General features: G+C 27.0%; 2 protein-coding genes and 1 long non-coding RNA gene across 19 annotated transcripts in view; 2 read left to right on the top strand and 1 right to left on the bottom strand.

The window, feature by feature from the left end:
* Positions 1-218: 218 nt before the first annotated feature.
* On the top strand, positions 219-10,057 carry LOC147908582 (odorant receptor 43a-like). Of its 10 annotated transcripts, none has more exons than XR_015546270.1 (9): positions 219-362; positions 518-637; positions 785-902; positions 1,284-1,530; positions 2,758-2,874; positions 2,938-3,028; positions 7,693-7,838; positions 7,906-8,017; positions 8,659-8,749. XR_015546270.1 is itself a non-coding variant. In XM_087410029.1 (9 exons), exons 1-9 carry the CDS (start codon positions 219-221, stop codon positions 9,889-9,891), a joined length of 1,140 nt encoding a protein of 379 aa, XP_087266155.1. In that variant the 3' UTR covers positions 9,892-10,057. The 10 variants fall into 10 exon arrangements, 9 of the variants coding, with proteins under 9 accessions (XP_087266155.1, XP_087266154.1, XP_087266157.1 ...); XM_087410029.1 differs by lacking the exon at positions 7,906-8,017 and adding an exon at positions 9,868-10,057 and having other exon boundaries at positions 8,659-8,791; XM_087410028.1 differs by lacking the exon at positions 7,906-8,017 and adding an exon at positions 9,420-9,835 and having other exon boundaries at positions 8,659-8,791.
* LOC147908567 (uncharacterized) overlaps positions 3,482-19,634 on the bottom strand; it is a 186,552-nt gene continuing 170,399 nt past the window's right edge. For 2 of the 7 annotated variants that reach the window (XR_015546279.1, XR_015546275.1), the window contains 2 exons: positions 7,127-7,154; positions 3,482-3,977 (listed from right to left, as the gene is read on the bottom strand). This is a non-coding gene — a long non-coding RNA (uncharacterized LOC147908567). Of the gene's footprint in view, positions 6,373-7,126; positions 7,155-9,368; positions 9,458-12,601; positions 12,678-19,634 lie in introns of all 7 variants that reach the window. The other 5 variants (XR_015546280.1, XR_015546282.1, XR_015546281.1 and 2 more) reach the window with 5 other exon arrangements.
* LOC105149097 (uncharacterized) lies at positions 12,672-18,987 on the top strand. Of its 2 annotated transcripts, none has more exons than XM_087409953.1 (9): positions 12,672-13,204; positions 13,361-13,480; positions 13,633-13,750; positions 16,019-16,265; positions 16,414-16,560; positions 16,640-16,730; positions 17,606-17,751; positions 18,214-18,346; positions 18,537-18,987. In XM_087409953.1, the coding sequence occupies exons 1-9, from the start codon at positions 13,061-13,063 to the stop codon at positions 18,591-18,593; spliced, it is 1,203 nt and encodes a 400-aa protein (XP_087266079.1). In that variant the 5' UTR covers positions 12,672-13,060; the 3' UTR covers positions 18,594-18,987. The 2 variants fall into 2 exon arrangements, with proteins under 2 accessions (XP_087266079.1, XP_087266080.1); XM_087409954.1 differs by having other exon boundaries at positions 12,784-13,204; positions 16,444-16,560.

Here is a 19,634-nt window from a genome sequence, read left to right as displayed (position 1 = left end):
GCCTTAATAATTCACATTACAAGAAATAGTACTAAAATATTAATGAAATTGTGATCACAATGGATATTTTGTATAGTTTCATATTATACAAATTATAGCATTCACACTAAAAATTTACACTATAAGAGAAAATATCAAGGTAATCGATGGAAAAGGAGAAGGGATAATTGTACTCGTCGACTGCTTTGTAATCAGTCGCATCTCGGACATCGTAAAAGATGGTTCACCTAAGTAATCAATATTTTAGCCTCAATAGAATTCTATTGCTCGTTATCGGTTTGTGGCCTTATCAACAATCTATATTCACACGATTTCAATTTATTTTCTTGTCTATTGTACTGATATCGGGTATTATATTTCAGGTAAGAACAGAGTATAAAAATATTGTGAAATAAGGTGCCATTTTGCAAAGCTTCATTATCAAATAGTCTCTCTCATTATTATCCATAATATAAGTGTTATATAAATTTATAATTGTTTATAAGCGTATAATTAAAAATAAAATTACTACTGGTAGTTGACAACGTTAATGACATCAAAATGTACTTCAAATCTCGTCAGCAAGGTCCTATCTTCTACGTCTTTCTCTATTTTTTGCATGATACCTTACAACTCATTCGGTGTTAACATTAAAGCTGTAAGTTGACAATTTACAGAATATACATTTGCATAATAATCATCCATGTCCAGTGAATTATTGTATATTACATATCAAATTTTATATATAAAACATTTGTTATATAATATTATATAAAAACAATATATGAAATTATTGGAATAACAGATAAAGGATATGTTAATGCAACTTGAGCATATATGTAATCAAGTAAAAGATAAAAACGAAATTGCTGTCATAGAAGAAAATAATTACACTGCAAGACGTTACACAATTATATTCACAAGTAAAAAAATATTTTCAGATCTATGTTTACAATTAATAAGTAATTTATGATTTCTACATATTGTTATGTATGATGTACTGCACAGATTCTATTAAAGTATTTACCGTATGGATGAGTTTACAATGATTAATAACATGTTAGTATGCAATTTGAACAATAACATATAGCACAATTGCATAAATAATATATAGAGTAGTAACTCTAAATAGAAATTAAATGTATTAATGAAATAATATACAACTTTATAATATATTAATGCATATGTGCGTGCATGTGCGTGGGTGCGTGTGCGTGTGTATATGCGTGTACGCCAAATTATATAAATCTTGATAGGCTTATATTACAGAATTTTTAATAAAAATGTTTTCTAATATTTTTTAGTATTTTGCACTACCGGATCTATCTGTATTATCGGTCAACATTTATCAAATAGTCTCATTGTTTTACCAAAAAATATATCTCGTCTACCAATTATGATGGAATATTTCATCGATCAAGAAAAATACTTTTATTTAATTTTGTTGCACTTCTGCGCGTTTATATGCGTCGCAGGAGCTGCGATATTAATACCAGGATTAATGATTCTTACATGTGCTCAATATGTCTGTGGAATGTTTAGAATTGCTAGGTACGAAGAAAAATGTAGGAATAATCATAATAATTTAATTGTAATTAAAATTTATCTTTTGACAACACGATATATTTAAACAACATAATATTTTAAAATAAATCGAAGATATGAAGGGTAATAAAAGTCAAAACGTAATTAAACTTATATAAAAAATTTATAATATAATTTATAATATAATTGTATAAAAATTCTATAAAAAATCGCATGACATGTTTTGGCATCCTCATTGAGCCTGGTACCATTTCAGATGGTAGTTACTAATATGTAATTAATATATTTTTACAAGGAAGATAAGAATTAATATGATGATGTAGACGATGTTGTTTCAAGATTATTGACCACGAACGGATGGACATTCCACAAAAAACAGAGAAGATTACTCACATATGGTTTACAGACCCAATGTTTTCTTTTTGTTCTAGAAAAGAAATTGATGTTAAAATTGTTTAACGCGAGCAATAATTTCCACATGAAACAGAAAAATTAGAACATCAATGATGATGTGAGAAAATTAATTCCAGTCAGAAAGTTTTTGTAAATTATTAAACATTACCAAAAATAAATTACAATACAATATATGTGTGTCAAGAAATAAAATTTGAACTTAAAACTGTGTAATCAGTACGGCAGTCGGATACTTTTTGAGGGGAAATCAGACAGATCGACAATGACTAAAATACAAATAATATCATTTTGTTTATGATAGAAGTATGCTTTCATCATCGATGTTCTAATTTTTCTGACAAAGTTAAGAATATAAGAAATGAAGTTGATTGACGGATGAGTGTTTCACGTGGATGAAATTATTATTCACGTTAAACAATTTTAACATCAATTTTTTCTCTAGAACAAAGAGAATTTCCAAAAACTGTATGCGAATAATCTTCTCCGTTCAATTTTCATCTAAAGTAATATATTGATTGCACATTGGTAACTAGAATCTGGAGATGGCTCAGTGATAAAGCCGAAACATGTAACGCATTTTTAATACACTTGTATACAATTATATTATATTACAGATTTTTTTTATAATGACATTTAATTACGTTTTGACTCTTACGTGCCCTTCACATCTTCGATTTATTTTTTGAAGAACTAAAAGTCCTGTATTTCTAGTTATTTGATTATATCTTAAAAAGTTTATGAAATAATGTGTTTATATAATAGTTGAAAAATTGTGTCATTCAATAAATTGCTGTATAATTACAACATAATCATTTACAGTTATCGTATCGAGCATGCAATAAATATCAATATCCGACAAAATGTTACACTAAAGAATGAGATTTTAATGAGCGAAGGCATAATATGTGCCGTCGATATTCACCGACAAGCTATGAAGTTGGTACACATGTTCACAATACACAAAAAAATATATTTAGTAATATATTTCTGTTTTTGAAGATTGTCCAATCTTTCGATATCTATATTCGAGGTAACGATGTTTTGTTTAATAGTATGTGGCGTGGTTTGCTTAACTCTAAATCTGTTTCAAGTAAGTTTTCTGTTTCATATTGTAATATATAAAATCCATACAAATGCTGTTCTGAAATTATGTATATTAAAAAAATTGTTCAGTAAGTAGATAATGCTAATAATACCGCAATTATAAATTCCCAACAATAATTTTTATTATAGGGCAGACCGGGGCAAGTTGTCACAATTTTTGATTAGCAATTTTTTTTTGTACTAATGTATACATTTAAATTAATGAATATCTATGCATTGCTTCAAGTACATCTTTAACTAGACAGTCAATTTTTTTCTGATTTGTTTCTGTGTCTTTAAATACTGAAAATAAAAATTTTCTATCATTACGTAGATTGTAACAACTAACCTCACCGTGGGGCAAGTTACTGAGCTAGAGCAAGATATTATTTACTTACAATATCATTTGAAATATATTATTACATATAAGTCAATTCAAATTTACAATGAAATCATGACATACTTCACAAGGAATATTTATTTTCTGATGGGGAAATTTACAAAAATATGTTATTACAAAAATTTTTTCTTTGAACAATTATTAAAGTTAACGTCGGAAAGTCATAAAATTAATATTATGCGTATTTGCTGTTTTTCTCAGAGACAGGAAGCCATCTTTAACTTCTTTTGCCATTGTCGCATATTTACATTTCTGTATTTACAGATCCTCTTTTTTTTTATAAGATTGCACCAATCTATAGACTTTTATAATTAGACTGCTGATTCAATATGATAGAAAAAAATTAACCTGATTCCGAGCTACTCTTATTTCAATTCACATATGCATATGTTGCATCCTGTTTGTGAATATTACATATATGAAAATACTAATGTTATCATCTGTGTGATTTATACATGAGAGAGTGAGTAAACACAAATATGATGCTGCTCAGCGATATCTTCAAATATAGAGACGAAGTTAGCAGTCTGTTTATAGTCTAATTATAGTCATCATTCTGTAAAAAAAAAATTGTTCTCAATAGGATAAGTTGTTACAATGTAACCTGCCCCGATCGAAGTGTAACAACTTGTCCCAACCTTCCTTTTACGATTCGAAAAAATATACATCGAAAACCAATACATATATCGATTCAAACAAAATGTGTATTGTAATCAAATGCATATAAAAGAAATATACACCCAGAGAAAGGGTTAAATTTTTTCGATTTAAATAAATGTTTTTTTTCTATACGGTTAAAGAAAAAATTTCTTTGATTATTTTTTGAAATCAAATAAAAAAATTTATTCGATTTAGGGATTATGTTCAAATCAAATAAATGACATTTAAATTAAAGAAATTTTTTCTTCAACCATATAGCAAAAAAATTTCTTTAAATCGAAGGAATCTTTCTCCAGTTGTATAAAAAGATAGTCACATATTTCTAACTCATATACAGTCGAACCTCTGTAAAGTTAATCACCGTTTTATTTTAACTTCCGTAAAAGTCACATTTTAATTTCCCATAATAATCGAGCACACATGTTAGGACATGCGCATTTGTTTACTTTTATGGAGGTTGGTCGGTCCCGATGAATTCACGAATAAAAATTATTTATATATAACCATACATAAACATATATAATTTATATGTAATTGTATCTAATATAATTCGATATATTAATATATAATTATATATGATTCGATACATAGTCACATATGATTTCATGTATGATCATGTATAATTTCATATATGATTACATGAAGGCATTGTAATCATATATATTCACTAGGGCTGTGCGATAAAGAACTCGGTTTCGAACTCGTAAAATCGATTGTAAAATTGATTCAACTAATCGTCATACAGAACAACGTATTTCGATATCGGTACGTAACTCGGTTGAAATAATCATTGCATTAAAACAACTGATTATTGTTACTCAATTCACGGTATTCTGAAAAATGAATGCTCTAGAATATAAACATTCGTATCATATTAAAAAAGGTGAATCGCAAGATTAATATACGATTAATATTCTATTTAAGAAATTTTATTGTGTTTAGAGCAGACAATTTATTATGTTAGAAGATCTTGAAGTTTTTTACATTATAATTACTACACGTATTATTAATCCTTTTATAATTACATAGAATCTGATTAATTTTTAATTTAGTAATTATTTCTTTAATAATAAAAAAGTGTTAGCAACATACATAAGAATTATATATAATATTAAAATATAATACTTTCAGCTTAATAAAAAGAATTAAAAAATAAATGTAAAAAAGAACATTGTTGTCACTACTTTCTACATTATAATACTAAATTCAATAATTAAATTATGACAAATATTTAAAACTAGCTTTTGTTCCAAAAAATGTGTAAGTGCACGCATTAATTTAATATTAAGTATTAGATAAACAAATCGGGCACAAAAAAAAGGATAATACTTATTACAGGAGAGATATGGAATTGCGAAATACGGACCAGTTATTTTTAATTACTTTTTATTAAGTTATTTTTTATTTTTTATTATGTTTTTCATTTGATACTAATTTGTATGCTAATGGACGTTGGAAATTGGAACGTTTCGGATATTTATTTATTACAATAAATAACAACATTTTATTATAACAAATAAAAACATTTATTTATTTGATCGTATACTATTTTTTGTTTAAATGTTCTTGTTCATCGCTAAAAATATTAATTGTTCCGCATGTTCCGCAAATAGACACGTGCGTGTGTCTCTCATTTGTAATATTTCCTGCGCAACTAAACACGCTTTCAGACAAAACGCTAGTACCTGAAAGTATTAAATACTTTTCCGCAATATAATATAAATTAGAAAATTCTTCCGAATGATCGTTCCACCAAAGTAATGGATTTTTTTCCGAATCTATAGTAGGAGATTTAGTATAATATTCTTAATATAATATTGTATTTCGGAATCTAACAATTCCTCAAATGTTCTATTTTGTGCAATTTTTTTCTGATTGTAAAATAGCAACTAAACCTTTTATATAGTTTTTTTGTTTATCTGATGAACATATTGAAGATTTTTGTAATTTTTGCGATTGCAGTTTTATAATTTCTTCTTTTTTGTATTAATAAAACTAATTGATTTTGTTGGGAAATAATTTAATTTGAATCGCGGATCTAAACAGGTTGCCGTTTGGATAATCTGTTTCATTTCAGGTTTTTGATATTTCTCTCTTAATGACTGATAAATAGTTTGATTTAATTTCAGGCTGCTCCTCGATCTGATGCAGTGGACTGCAAGGTTCACGAAATGTATTTGCGTTAAGTGTATCATATATGAACAAGAAAAAGTGCGTGTATATAAATAGTTATAAATGGCGTGGCAGATAAGGTAGGAGACTCATAACTCTTGAAGTCTCAGATCCAAAACCTGGTAAATGAAAAAGATTAAAATATATTTAAAAATTAGAATTAATTAATAAAATTAGTTGTCTAATATTTAGCCACTGTTAATAAAAAAAATCAAAAAAAAATTTTTAAAAAATATTTTTAAAAACATTTTCAAAAATATTATCTGCTGATTGGGTTTCATTTATGAACATATATGATAAGATATGCGATCATATCTAATTTCATATATGATTATATGTAGTCATATATAATCATATATGATCATATATGGTCGTATAGCGATATATGTAGTCATATACGGACATATATAGTCATATGTGGTCATACATAGTTATAGAGTTCAAATATTATATATGACGATTTATATATTAGGTGTAGTAAAAAGAAATCCATTATTTTTCCAATAGATGGCTTTAGTAATCTGTATCTCGTCTACGTGAGATACAGATTCCTGAAGCCATCTATTGGAAAAATAATGGATTTCTTTTTACTACACTTAAAATAATCATATATAATTGAATATATAAATTTTTACTCGGGTTACTTTTATAGAGGTTCGACTGTATACAATAACACAAGCGATTTATATAATGAAATATTTATTTTTAATAGTGAAAATAAAAAAATATATGTCACGTAAAATATATAGCGTCTTCTGGAGTTCAAATATGACGGGAAAAAAACTATAAACAATAAATAAAGTATCAAAAAAATCACATATAAAAACGTGCTGCCATCTGTGGCAACTAAAAAAATTAAGTGTAACAACTTACCCCGTGTAACAACCTAGCCTCGGTCTCTCTGAAATAACGTAAAAAATAACGAATGTAATATATCGTAGGAATAAAAATATTAACCAGAGAAAATGCAATGTATTAGAAAATTCAGTAATGTTGAAGATATATCATTAACATACATTTACTTTTAGAATCTAATGAACAGAATTACTGATCAATAAACAACGTGTGTGTGTGTGTGTGTGTGTGTGTGTGTGTGTGTGTGTGTGTGTGTGTGTGTGTGTGTGTGTGTGTGTGCCGCGCGCGTGCGCGTATACACACATATATATATATATATAACTGCAAAACATTTTTATAATTCTATGTAACTTCATCATTATGCTTAGACTAAGAATAAAAAATGTATATATATTAGGTGTTGGAATTAATTCGTAGCGTTTTACAAGTGATGGGAAGTACTTTCATTAATGTATTTTTTAATGCTCATGTGAAATAAATAACATTCTTTCATTAAAAAACGCTACGAATTAATTCCAACACCTAATATATATATGTACGTATACATGCAGAAGATTTATAATGCCCTTTAAATTTGATCTTAGATATTTCAGAGTGCTCCATTTGAAAACAATGTCAGCGAATTTTGTTTGCCGTTGTTATGTGTAGTCGTTATGATTTTATGTATGTTTCTAGGCAACTATATCGCACAGAATATAACAGATCACAATAATTACGTTCTTTCTACTGTGTAAGAAATATTTCATGATGAGTATATGACTATTTCCACAGAAAGAATGATTTTATTAAAATTGCAGAGATAGTAGTGAATTTGCTGTCACATTGTTGATAATTATTGAAGCTAATTAATTTCGACAAGATGATCGGGACAAGATGATCGAGACAGCATTAAGTTTATCGAGAACTCACGTAAATTCGAATTCTATTACAATAGCATATACAACAGCAAATCGACGTAAACGAAAATTTGTTCGTAAAAAAAATGATTTGTGATAGCAATTTTACTATAACCAGTGTTGTGAATTTGTCAATTTATAATTCATAGTAAAAGTGTTCCTTCTGTGTGCCTTTTAAGAATAGAAAAATTTCGTTTGATATAAAAAGTAATACAGTTACACAACAAATTAGCATAATTGAAAATAACTGATTAGAAAAACTAATAAATAATAATAAGGCTCTGTACGTATAAAACAATGTAGTATACAAGAAGGGCAAAGAGCCAGTAATGTATAAAAAAATTTTAATTTAAATTAGCATTAAAAATTTATATAAAACAATTACAATTAACAATCGTTTCGACTCCAATCGAGTCATTTTCAATGCAGTCTTAATATATCAACATCGTTCTAAATCAAAAATATGCACATGGTTTTACAATATTATTATAATCTTTTAATATCAAATTTTTCATTCCGTGTAGTACGCTGCGAGTTATTTTTATCGAAAATCAAAGTAATCATAAGAAAATTCTTGTCAGTGATATCAGTAAATGTGAATCGATAAGAAAGTTTCTTTTTTCAGTTAACGATTATCTATGTACATTTTCGTAGGTACAACGTTCAATGGTATAGAGCTCCAATACATATACAAAGAATGATATTGTTTCTACTACAAAGAAATGCTAAGGAGTTTACTTTGAATATCGGTGGACTATTTACTGGATCTATGGAGTGTTTTGCCACGGTAATATAAAATGAATATCTACCATATTACAAATGAATATCGTAAAAAGAGATAATTTAATTGCAGTTAGTAAAGACTTCGGTATCTTACTTTACTGTCATATATTCCACGCGATGATAACATAAACATGAATTTAGTAATAAAATGATAAGAACATAGTTAATAAAAAAAAAGAGTATTCGTATTTAGAAAAAATAATGATACTATTTTTTGAACACGTAATTATTTAGAGATTTTGTTAAGAAAAAAAATGTAGAGAATTAAAATTGTTCAAATAAAGATGTTAGTGCACCATATTGTTCGAACTAAGTATTGTATATATAATATTTCAAACAATCACATAGTTCCAATTATTGAATTTAAGTAATTTTATATCTGCAATTTGTTATTGAACATTTTCCTAAACAATATAATAATTAAAATATTTAGATATTTGAAACTTTCGTCAATTAATAACATAAGGAATGTAAAAAGACAAGCGTATAGTCACTAATAAATAATATTTTTAATTACACAATTTAATACATCAAGTTGTTAATAATATTAATCACGCTGAGTGATATTTATAAGTACGTACCCGTCGTGAATTTGATTGGATTATTTTGTAATTATAAACTTTATTAAATAGATCCGACATCAAAAGAAATCAAACTAAGAGATGTTAGCCTAAAAAACCAAATGTGACTTATGAGTGAATTAATTAGAACGAAGTTTTGAAATTAAAAAGAAGAAAAGGTTTTTGTGTAACTTTTCTGAAATTTTTTTATAGTTCAATTTCATGAAAAAGACATCCGCTGTGATAAATCAATCGCATAGAAATGTTATAAAGAATAATGATACGTATGTAGATCATTCAGAAATTTGCAAATTCCAATTTCGATCTCATAGCGAACTGCACATCTGAATATTATTGTCAACAAGAATATTTGCATAAAAAAATTTTGCGTTTGAAATTTATGTAAAAGAAAGACATTAGAAAATATTTAATCGAAAAAATTAATTTTAACAATTAAAGTGCAAAAAATTAATTATAGTCACAAATTAATAACAGTCTTAATCAGATTCGTATTTTTTAGATTTTTCAGATTTTTTTGACGTAGAAAGCTATTAAAAAAAATAAGAATGGAATTACTATATTTGGCAGGTATTGTTATCCGATAACAATATCTATCAAAAGATTAACAAGGATTCTACCAAAAAACTTATTGCGGAATTGCGTTGAAAACTACTAAAATGGAAAAACAATAAATTTATAGAAAAAACAATTTACAAGAGACTACTAACAATAGACGAAATCAATTTTCCGATCATGCAGTGCACCAAAAATTCACAAAATTAACACTTCTAAGACTAAACTAAGAATAGTTTCTAATTTCTTCGATCAATAGCCCGTTACACTATCTATTTATTTACATAACATTACTAACAATAGCATATCTAAAGTACACAGCCACATAAAAAATTCCAATTAGTTGATAAGTTGGAAGAAATTTATTTCGAACCTAATCTAAAATTAACATTATTGGATGTCATCTCATTATTTATTAACGTATCTACCGAATTAGGGATTGACAGTATATGCAATAGATGAGAACATATTTCAAAAGACATGAACATACTCAAAGAAGAATTTATCATAGTTATCAAACTTTGATTTTAAATTTTAAATCCAATGTTCTTCACTCTCAATAAAAAATTTTACAAAGATTTTTGATACGCCTATGGTCGCCGACCATAGCCAATATTGTCTTGAAAGAATTGGAGGAGATTGTAATTCGGCGGTTACTATGTCCTCGAGAAATATTTGGATGATATTTGAAATGTATTCAATTCATTATATAAACAACTACAATTCACAATTGAAATGAGTGATGGTGACAGACTGTTATCTGGATGTAGACATCAATGTAAAGAATAGTAGTATTGTTTTCGACTGTTACAAAAAACCAATCTTTTCAGAAAGATTTCTGAATTTCAACTCCCATCCAATATCCGATGTATTACAACAGAAGTGTGGCATTTAGTATAGTTGACAGATTAATGTTATTATTTCATCCGATGAACCATTAAAAAAAATATTACAGAATTGGTGCACATTTTATTAAGTAAGAGTCCATTACAGTTCATTTTTTCGACTATTAATTCGAGAGTTAAATTTCACCAGAACAAATCTATCAATCATAACCAATAACATTTAAAACAATTATTATAAATAATGAACGACATTTCACTGTATATGAAAACCATCTCCGTGTCATTCTTGCTGATTGCTTCGGGCCTACATAAAAAGATGCATTTATCCAATACGTTAAAAAAATGTCATTAGAGGGAAAGATTTATTAGCAACAAGAAGTGATTTATAAGATATCGTGCCATAATTATAATGCGATATATGTAAGCCAACGAAACGTCAATTAAAAACTAGAACATCCAAACACGTAAGCGACATTAATAAAAAAACAGGATCCATCTCAGTAATTTCGAACCATAGATGGACTCTCGATCATAATTTTAAATGGAATGAAGTTAAAATTCTTAACGAGTTACATAACAAAAGATTGATTTCGGAAATGATACACATTAAGAAGCGATTAAATGGTTTAAATAAGCAAAGTGACACAGAATCCTGCCTAATTTCTATCTTCCTATCTTACAAGCATTATCCCCTTCCTAATTTTTTCTTCCTACCACTTCATGTTTTTCTTCTTCTAAAATTATGACAGTAACTCAATCTCCTTCCTTATTTCTGTATTATTGTGTAACATAACCTTGGAGAAATATCTAATTAAGCGACGATCAATATTTTGAGGAAATACCTCTGAGGAAATTATCCACTGTAATTGTGTGAGCTAAGAAAACGTGTGGGCGATATTTAAGATATATCTTAAATTCAAATTTAAGATTGAGAATAAATTTAAAAATATAATCTTTTTATTGCCTTACAGTTTAATTCCACTACAAAAAGTAGCGTCGATTTACTTAGACAAGTACATAGGACAATGGTTTTTGTTATCTTCTAAGCGATTGCAGTGAGAGAGCAAGTCTTTATCAACGACAATACATACTGAAAATTAACGATGCCGTTGAAGGGAAACATATAATATATGTAATGTTAATTCTAATTTTTATGTGACCTCATACGAATCATAAAACGATTTTAATCATGCGACAAGTCTTATTCTATGTTTTTTGTATATATAATATTTAAACGTTTTTGAACATTAATATTTGAACATTTAACCATGCGACAATTTTATTTAATCTTTATATTTGCACAATTTTTTATTTAATTTTCATATATCATGTACCTATTATACATATAACCAATATTGCAACCTTTTTATTTTTATTTTTATTTTTCAATTGTAATTTTTATAAGTTACATTAAAGATGACCTAATAAAGGTTGAAATGTTTGTATTTTAAATGATTATAGCGATTGAATTTGGAATAAAAATTGATTTTTAATAATTAATCACTAGCTTTGACTCGTAGCCTTTCTGCTTTGACAATTTATTTTCTATCAAAAACACTTTATTGCCTGTGTTATTTGCTATTTTTATTCTATATTTGTTTTTATCGAATTCTCTGGCACAAAATATGACGAATCACAATAATTACATATTTACTAATGTGTAAACGACTTTCTCACATAACAAACAAGGATCATTTTACAAATTTTTATACCGAAACAATTATTTAAAATCATTAGTATTGTATGATTAAAATAACAAAAAATATTTGTAAATTTTTTCTAACTTTTCTTTCAAATTATCTTACTTTTCTTTCAAATATCAATAATTTTTCTTACCTCAATAATTTATGTAGGTACAGAGTTAAATGATATATAACTCCCTTATACGTCCAGAGAATGAAAATGACACTTCCTGTTGATAAAAAGCACTAAAAATTTCCATTTGGTTGTCAGGACTATTTATTAATCATTAGAGTACTTTGCCACGGTAATAGCGTGTAGTGTTTTCTTGAATATATTATAATATATTAAAAGTAAACGCAATAATATGGTTGCAATTGATAGAAGATGTCAGAGTGATGCCTTAATGGTTCTTACTGTAAAGAATGCTAAAATATGGATAAGTTCGTGATCTCACAATGGATATTTTATATAGTCGCATATTATACAAATTATGGACATTCATACTAAAAATTTATACTATAAGAGAGAATATCTAAATAATCGATGGAAAAGGAGAAGGGATAATAGTACTCGACTGCTTGGTAACCAGTCGCATCCAGGACATCGAAGAGAATGATTCATCTAGAGATTCAGTATTTTAGCTTCAATAGAATTCTGTTGCTTGTTATTGGCTTGTGGCCCTATCAACAGTCTAAATTCACACGATTTCAGTTTATTCTCATTTCTACTATTCTGACAGCGGGTATTGTATTTCAGGTAAGAATAGAATATAATAGCAATATTGTGTGATAAGTTATTATTTTACAAATCTTCATTATCATGTAGTATATTTTATTATTATGTAAAATGAGTGTTATATAAATTTATAACTGTTTATAAACATGTAATTAAAAATAAAATTACTACTGGTAGTTGACAACGCTAATAACATCAAAATGTACTTCAAATCTCATCAGTAAAGTCCTGTCTTCCACGTCTTTCTTTATTTTTTGCATAATAATCTACAACTCATTCTATTTTAACATCAAAGCTGTAAGTTAACAAGAATGTGCATTTGACATCTAAACTATCCGCGTCAAATGCATTTTTATAAATTATATATCAACATAGTAAATTTTATGTATTAAAAAATTGTTATACATTATTATATACAAAGACAATATACCAAATTATTGGAATAACAGGTAAAAGACGCATTAATGCAACTTGAATATATATGTAATCAATTAAAAAATAAAAACGAAGTTGCTATCATAGAGGAATATAATTACACTGCAAGACGTCAAACAATTATACTCACAAGTAAAAAAATATTCTCAGATCTATGCTTACAATTGTTATGTAACTTCCCATACAGCATAGAAATTTGTAGCAACATTGCTGTAGCAATATTTCAACGATGTATATTGCAATACAATGTTGCAGAGACATTACAAGACTTCATTTTGCAATATTACTTCAATAATGTTGCAGCAGTATTTTAAAAATATTTCCAGCAAGAGACACAAATTGACACAAAAGTCATCTTGTCCTTGTTCAATAATCAGTAAGAAATAAAGACAGAATAATTCTTGTGTCGATTTGTGTCTCTTGCTGGAAATATTTTTAAAATACTGCTGCAACATTATTGAAATAATATTGCAAAACGAAGTCTTTGCTAGAAACCTCGCTTTGAGTGTTAAGACTTGTAATCGTATATATTGATGTGTGAATCCTATATATATGTATAACCCAATAAAAAATAAGAACATGAACATAATGAAAGAATAGGAATTAATGATCATGTTTACACGGCATACTTAATCGGGTTTAATAACATCTGTAGTTATGAAACTGACTAATCATAACTATATTCCTCTGAAAAATGGAATGACTGGTTAGTTTTCTAACTACTAATGTTATTAAACGATTAATATCCATTTCTATCCATATAGATTAATTTTAATCTCGGTTCAACTTATCTTTGTCTTTTTCTAATTTTAAAGATTACGAAGAGTAAGTTGAACCGAGATTAAAGTTAATCTATATTAGTGAAAACGGACATAAGATATGAATGTAGTCAATGTCTATAATTTATAGGAATTGTGCCTATAATTTATAGACATAAAACAATTAGAAGTAAAAATTATTAGGTGTTGGAATTAATTCGTAGCGTTTTACAAGTGATGGGAAGTACTTTCATTAATGTATTTTTTAATGCTCATGTGAAATAAATAACATTCTTTCATTAAAAAACGCTACGAATTAATTCCAACACCTAATAAATATAACGCACAATGGACACAATAATAAGATATAAGATATATCGACCATGTTCCGATATGCATTACCAGTATTGAAAATCTTTAGTTTATGTAACGTATTATATATTGTTCAGATTTTCAGTACTGGCAGTGTATATCGAAATATGCCTATAAGATATAAAGTCATAATTAATTATGAACTCATATTTTATTTATATTCATTGTATATTACATTTAACTCCTATTTATAATTTTTTTATATTTAAATTAATACAGTATAAAATTTTATAATATATTTTAAATACGAAGCGTTACTATGGTCTGAGTGTTGAACTAATATATACAGGATTGGCCATATTCGACGGAAAGATGTTTTTTTTTCAATCATGGGAAACGTCATTACTCGATCTAACATCTCTGTCAAAAGTTACAGTGTTGCCAGATCTTTCCGTCGAATATGGCCAACCCTGTATATATATTCATATAAATGAATTAATTTCAGAAATGATAATTACGTGCCGATATGGTTGTCGGACTTTCAACGCAATTTCCCAAATTTAAAAAACTGTAATAAACTTATTGCGCAAAATATTGCCTCGGCCGGAAATTAAACCCGGATCTCTTGCATTCTGTGCGAGCGTCCTTTATTTTTCGCAGTAAGTTTATTACTTAACACTCAGACCGTAGTAGCGCTTCGTATTTCAAGTAATGTTATTTAAACGGTCTTATTTCCAATCTTATTGTTTATAACATTGCAGTAACGTACGTAATATTACAGCAATGTTGCTGCATTACAATGTTTCTGCAATATTGTTACAAGTATTCCCCCACTGCGCAAAACTAAGATTGCGTATATATTATATTGTAATATTATTATAATATATTATGTAATATTTTTAAAATGGGCATTTTTATATTGCTGCACTGATGCTGAAATATTGCAGCAATATTTCACAATATTTTTGCAATGCTGCAATTTTGCAATGAAATATTTTTACAATATTGCAACAATGTTTCTGTGCTTTACGGGTTGCGATTAATATTTCTATATATTTTTATGTATGATATGTCCCAGTGATTCTAAAATATTTGCCATATATGTATATGCGTTTACAATGATTAATAACATGTTAGTACGCAATTTGTACAATAACATATTGCACAAATTACATAAATAATAGAGTAATTCTAAGTAGAATTTGAATATATTATCAAAATAATATACAACTTTGTAATATATATGTGTGTATGTGTGCTAAATAGAATTAAATTTTGATAAGCTTATATTGCAGAATTTTTAATAAAAACATTTTTTAATATTTTTTAGTACTTGCCGTTATTGCAGGATCTTTTTGCTTTATCGGCCAGTATTTATCGAATGGTCTCATTTTATCACAAAATATATCTCGCCTACCAATTATGATGGAGTATTTTATCGATCAAGAAAAATATTTTTATTTAATTTTATTGCACAGCTACGCAATTATATGCATCGGAGGAATTGCGATATTAGCAGTAGGAACATTGTTCTTTACGTATCTTCAGTATATCTGTGGAATGTTCAAAATTGCTGGGTACGGATAAAGATGTATGAATAACCATAATAATTTAAACTATAATCAAAATTTAACTTTTAACAACATCATATATTTAGATAACGTAATATATTAAAAAGTTTATGAAATTATGTATTTTTAATTGAAAAATTGTGTCATTCAATAGATTGCTGTATAATTACACAAACATTTACAGCTATCGTATTGAGCATGCAATAAACATCAATATTCGACAAAATATTACGCCGAAAAATAAGATTTTGATGAACGAGGACATAATTTGTGCCGTCGATATTCACCGGCAAGCTATGAAGTTAGCGTTATTCACGCCCACAACATTTAAATAGTATGTTTATCATTATTACATAAATAACATATTTCTATTTTTGAAGATTGTCCAAACATTTGCTGTCTATATTTGAAGTAACGATGTTTTGTTTAATATTATTTGGCGTGATTTGCTTAACCCTAAATCTATTACAAGTAAGTTTTCTGTTTCGTATTATAATATATGAAAATGCATGCAAATGCTGCCGAAATTATGTAATTAACAATGTTCAGTAAGTACATAAGCCAGGATTATATTAGGTGTTGGAATTAATTCGTAGCGTTTTTAATGAAAGAATGTTATTTATTTCACATGAGCATTAAAAAATACATTAATGAAAGTACTTCCCATCTCTTGTAAAACGCTACGAATTAATTCCAACACCTAATACATCTCTAATAACAATTATATAAGCATATATTTCATATAAATAATGTAAAAAATAACGAATATAATATATGATGTAAATAAAAATAATAAAGATACATTGCAATAGAAAATTCAGTAATGTTGAAGATATATAACGTTAACATACATTTACTATACTTTTAGAACTTAATGAAGAGAATTGTTGATCTATATATGTTGATTGTTTTTACGATGTTTTTTATACGATGATCGTATTTGTATTCTAAGGATGTACTTTTTTACTTTTTTTTATTTACACACACACACACACATACACACACACACGCGCGCACGCACACGCACACACTATATATATTAGGTGTTGGAATTAATTCGTAGCGTTTTACAAGTGATGGGAAGTACTTTCATTAATGTATTTTTTAATGCTCATGTGAAATAAATAACATTCTTTCATTAAAAACGCTACGAATTAATTCCAACACCTAATACATATATATATATATATATATATATATATATATATATATAAAACTGCAAAGCATTTTTCTAATTCTACATACAATAACTTCATCATTATTCTTAGACTAAGAGTAAAAAATATATACATATATGTATACATATATGCAGAAGATTTATAATCTCCTTTAAATTTGTATCATAGATATTTCAAAGTGCTTCATCTGAAAATACTATCAGCGAATTTTGTTTGCCGTTGTTATATGCAGTCGTCATAATTTCATGTATGTTTATAGCCGGCTGTGGTACACAGAATATAACAGATCACAATAATTACGTATTCTCTACTGTGTAAGAAACATTTCATGATGAGTATACGACTGTTTGCACGGAAAGAACAATTTTATTGAAACTATAGAAATAGCTAAATGCAGTGAGTTTGCTGTCATATTATTGATAATTATTGAAGCTAATTAGTTTCGACAAACTCGGGACAAGATCGAGACAGCATTATATTTGTCGAGAATTCACGTGAAAATTTAAATTTTAAATTTTAAATTTTATTACAACATCAAATCGATGGCAACGTCAATTTGCTGAAAAAGATGATTTGTAATAGCAATTTTACTGTAATTAATGTTGTCATTTGTCATTTGTAATTCACAGCAAAAGTGTTTCTTCTGTGTGTTTCTTAAGAATGGCTTCGTCTGATGTAAAAATCAATGCAGTTACACAACAAATTAGCATAGTTGAAATTAATTGATAAGAAAGTTTCTTTTGTCAGAGATTCATTATCTATGTACAATTTCATAGGTACAACGTTCAGTGGTATACTGCTCCGTTACATATACAAAGAATGATATTGTTTCTATTACAAAGAAAAGCTAAGGAGTTTACTTTGAATGTCGGTGGACTATTTACTGGATCTATGGAGTGTTTCGCCACGGTAATATAATATCAACAACAATCTATAGATGCGTTCCGATATTCACTGCTAATGTTGATATAATATTATACAGTATACGTTACGTGCACTTCAGATTTTCTTCTTAGAGTACTAGCAGTGAATATCGGAACGCACCCTATATCTATCCCATTTCAAATGAATAATGTAAAAAGACATGTCTTAATTGCAGTTAGTAAAGACTTCGACATCTTATTTTACTGTCATATATTCCACGCAGACAAAATAAACATGAATTTAGTAATAAAATGATAAGAACATAGTTAATGTTAGAACATAGTTAAAAAAAATGAGAGTACTCGTATTTAAAAAAAATAATGACATTTTTTGAACACGTAGTTATCTAGAGATTTTCTAGAGATTAAAATTATTCAAATAAAAATGTTAATACATCACATCGAAATGTGTTCAAATTAAGTATTGTATGTATTATATTTTAAACAATCACATAGTTTCAATTATTGTCATTACATTATTTTCAAATAATTTTTATCTACAATTTGTTGTCGACACGTTGAACATTTTTCCTAAATAATATAGCAATTAAAATATTTAAATATTTTAAACTTTCGCCAGTTAACACAAAAGAAATAAAAAAAAGACAAATATATAATCACTAACAATATTGCGCAAAGTACTTTATTTTTAGTATGTTACCTATACATGTACAGATACTCTGGAAAAAATGTATCGAAGTATAGATACAGGTACCTTAAATATATCAAAAAAAGTAGGTATATACTTTTATTTTTAACATAAAATTTTAAATAAATGCATTTTGACGAGAAAATGACGATAAAATCTTTAACATTATTTTGATATCAAAATGATGACAACTTGCTTGTTAGGTATGATCTATGTATTTCATGTACCAGCATATAATATTTACTTATATATATATATATATATATATATAAATATATATATATTTTATATGTATATATATTGTACCTGAATATTCTATACAAGTATGATATATGAAATAAAAAAAAGTAACATTTATAAAGCCATGGACTTATTCAAATAATTCATTTATTAACATTTACTCATTAAAAAACAATACAATGGAATACATGATCAAATAAATAAATTCATGATGTAAAGTGCCTACAAAGAGCCAACACAATATCTAAGTGTGTATGTAAATTTATTAAAATAATAACATAAAAAGAAAATCTACTAAACTTTTCGACCTTAATTTTTTAGGTCATTAGAACAATTTAGGTAACGGTTTTTAATGTCAAATCAAATAAAGTTGAATAAAGTGAAA

The sequence above is a fragment of the Acromyrmex echinatior genome, chromosome 9, assembly GCF_024713525.1.
Source record: "Acromyrmex echinatior isolate Ae372 chromosome 9, ASM2471352v2, whole genome shotgun sequence".
In the NCBI taxonomy this organism is placed as follows: domain Eukaryota; kingdom Metazoa; phylum Arthropoda; class Insecta; order Hymenoptera; family Formicidae; genus Acromyrmex; species Acromyrmex echinatior.
This window is presented reverse-complemented; position numbering and strand designations above follow the sequence as displayed.

Coding starts and splice junctions, on each gene's coding strand:
- LOC105149097 (XM_087409953.1), top strand. CDS start 13,061: ATGATTCATCTAGAGATTCAGTATTTTAGCTTCAATAGAATTCTGTTG. Junction 16,561..16,639: donor ATTCACCGGCAAGCTATGAA/GTTAGCGTTATT, acceptor CTATTTTTGAAG/ATTGTCCAAACATTTGCTGT. Junction 16,731..17,605: donor TAACCCTAAATCTATTACAA/GTAAGTTTTCTG, acceptor TTTGTATCATAG/ATATTTCAAAGTGCTTCATC.
- LOC147908582 (XM_087410026.1), top strand. CDS start 219: ATGGTTCACCTAAGTAATCAATATTTTAGCCTCAATAGAATTCTATTG. Junction 903..1,283: donor TTACACAATTATATTCACAA/GTAAAAAAATAT, acceptor AATATTTTTTAG/TATTTTGCACTACCGGATCT. Junction 2,875..2,937: donor ATTCACCGACAAGCTATGAA/GTTGGTACACAT, acceptor CTGTTTTTGAAG/ATTGTCCAATCTTTCGATAT.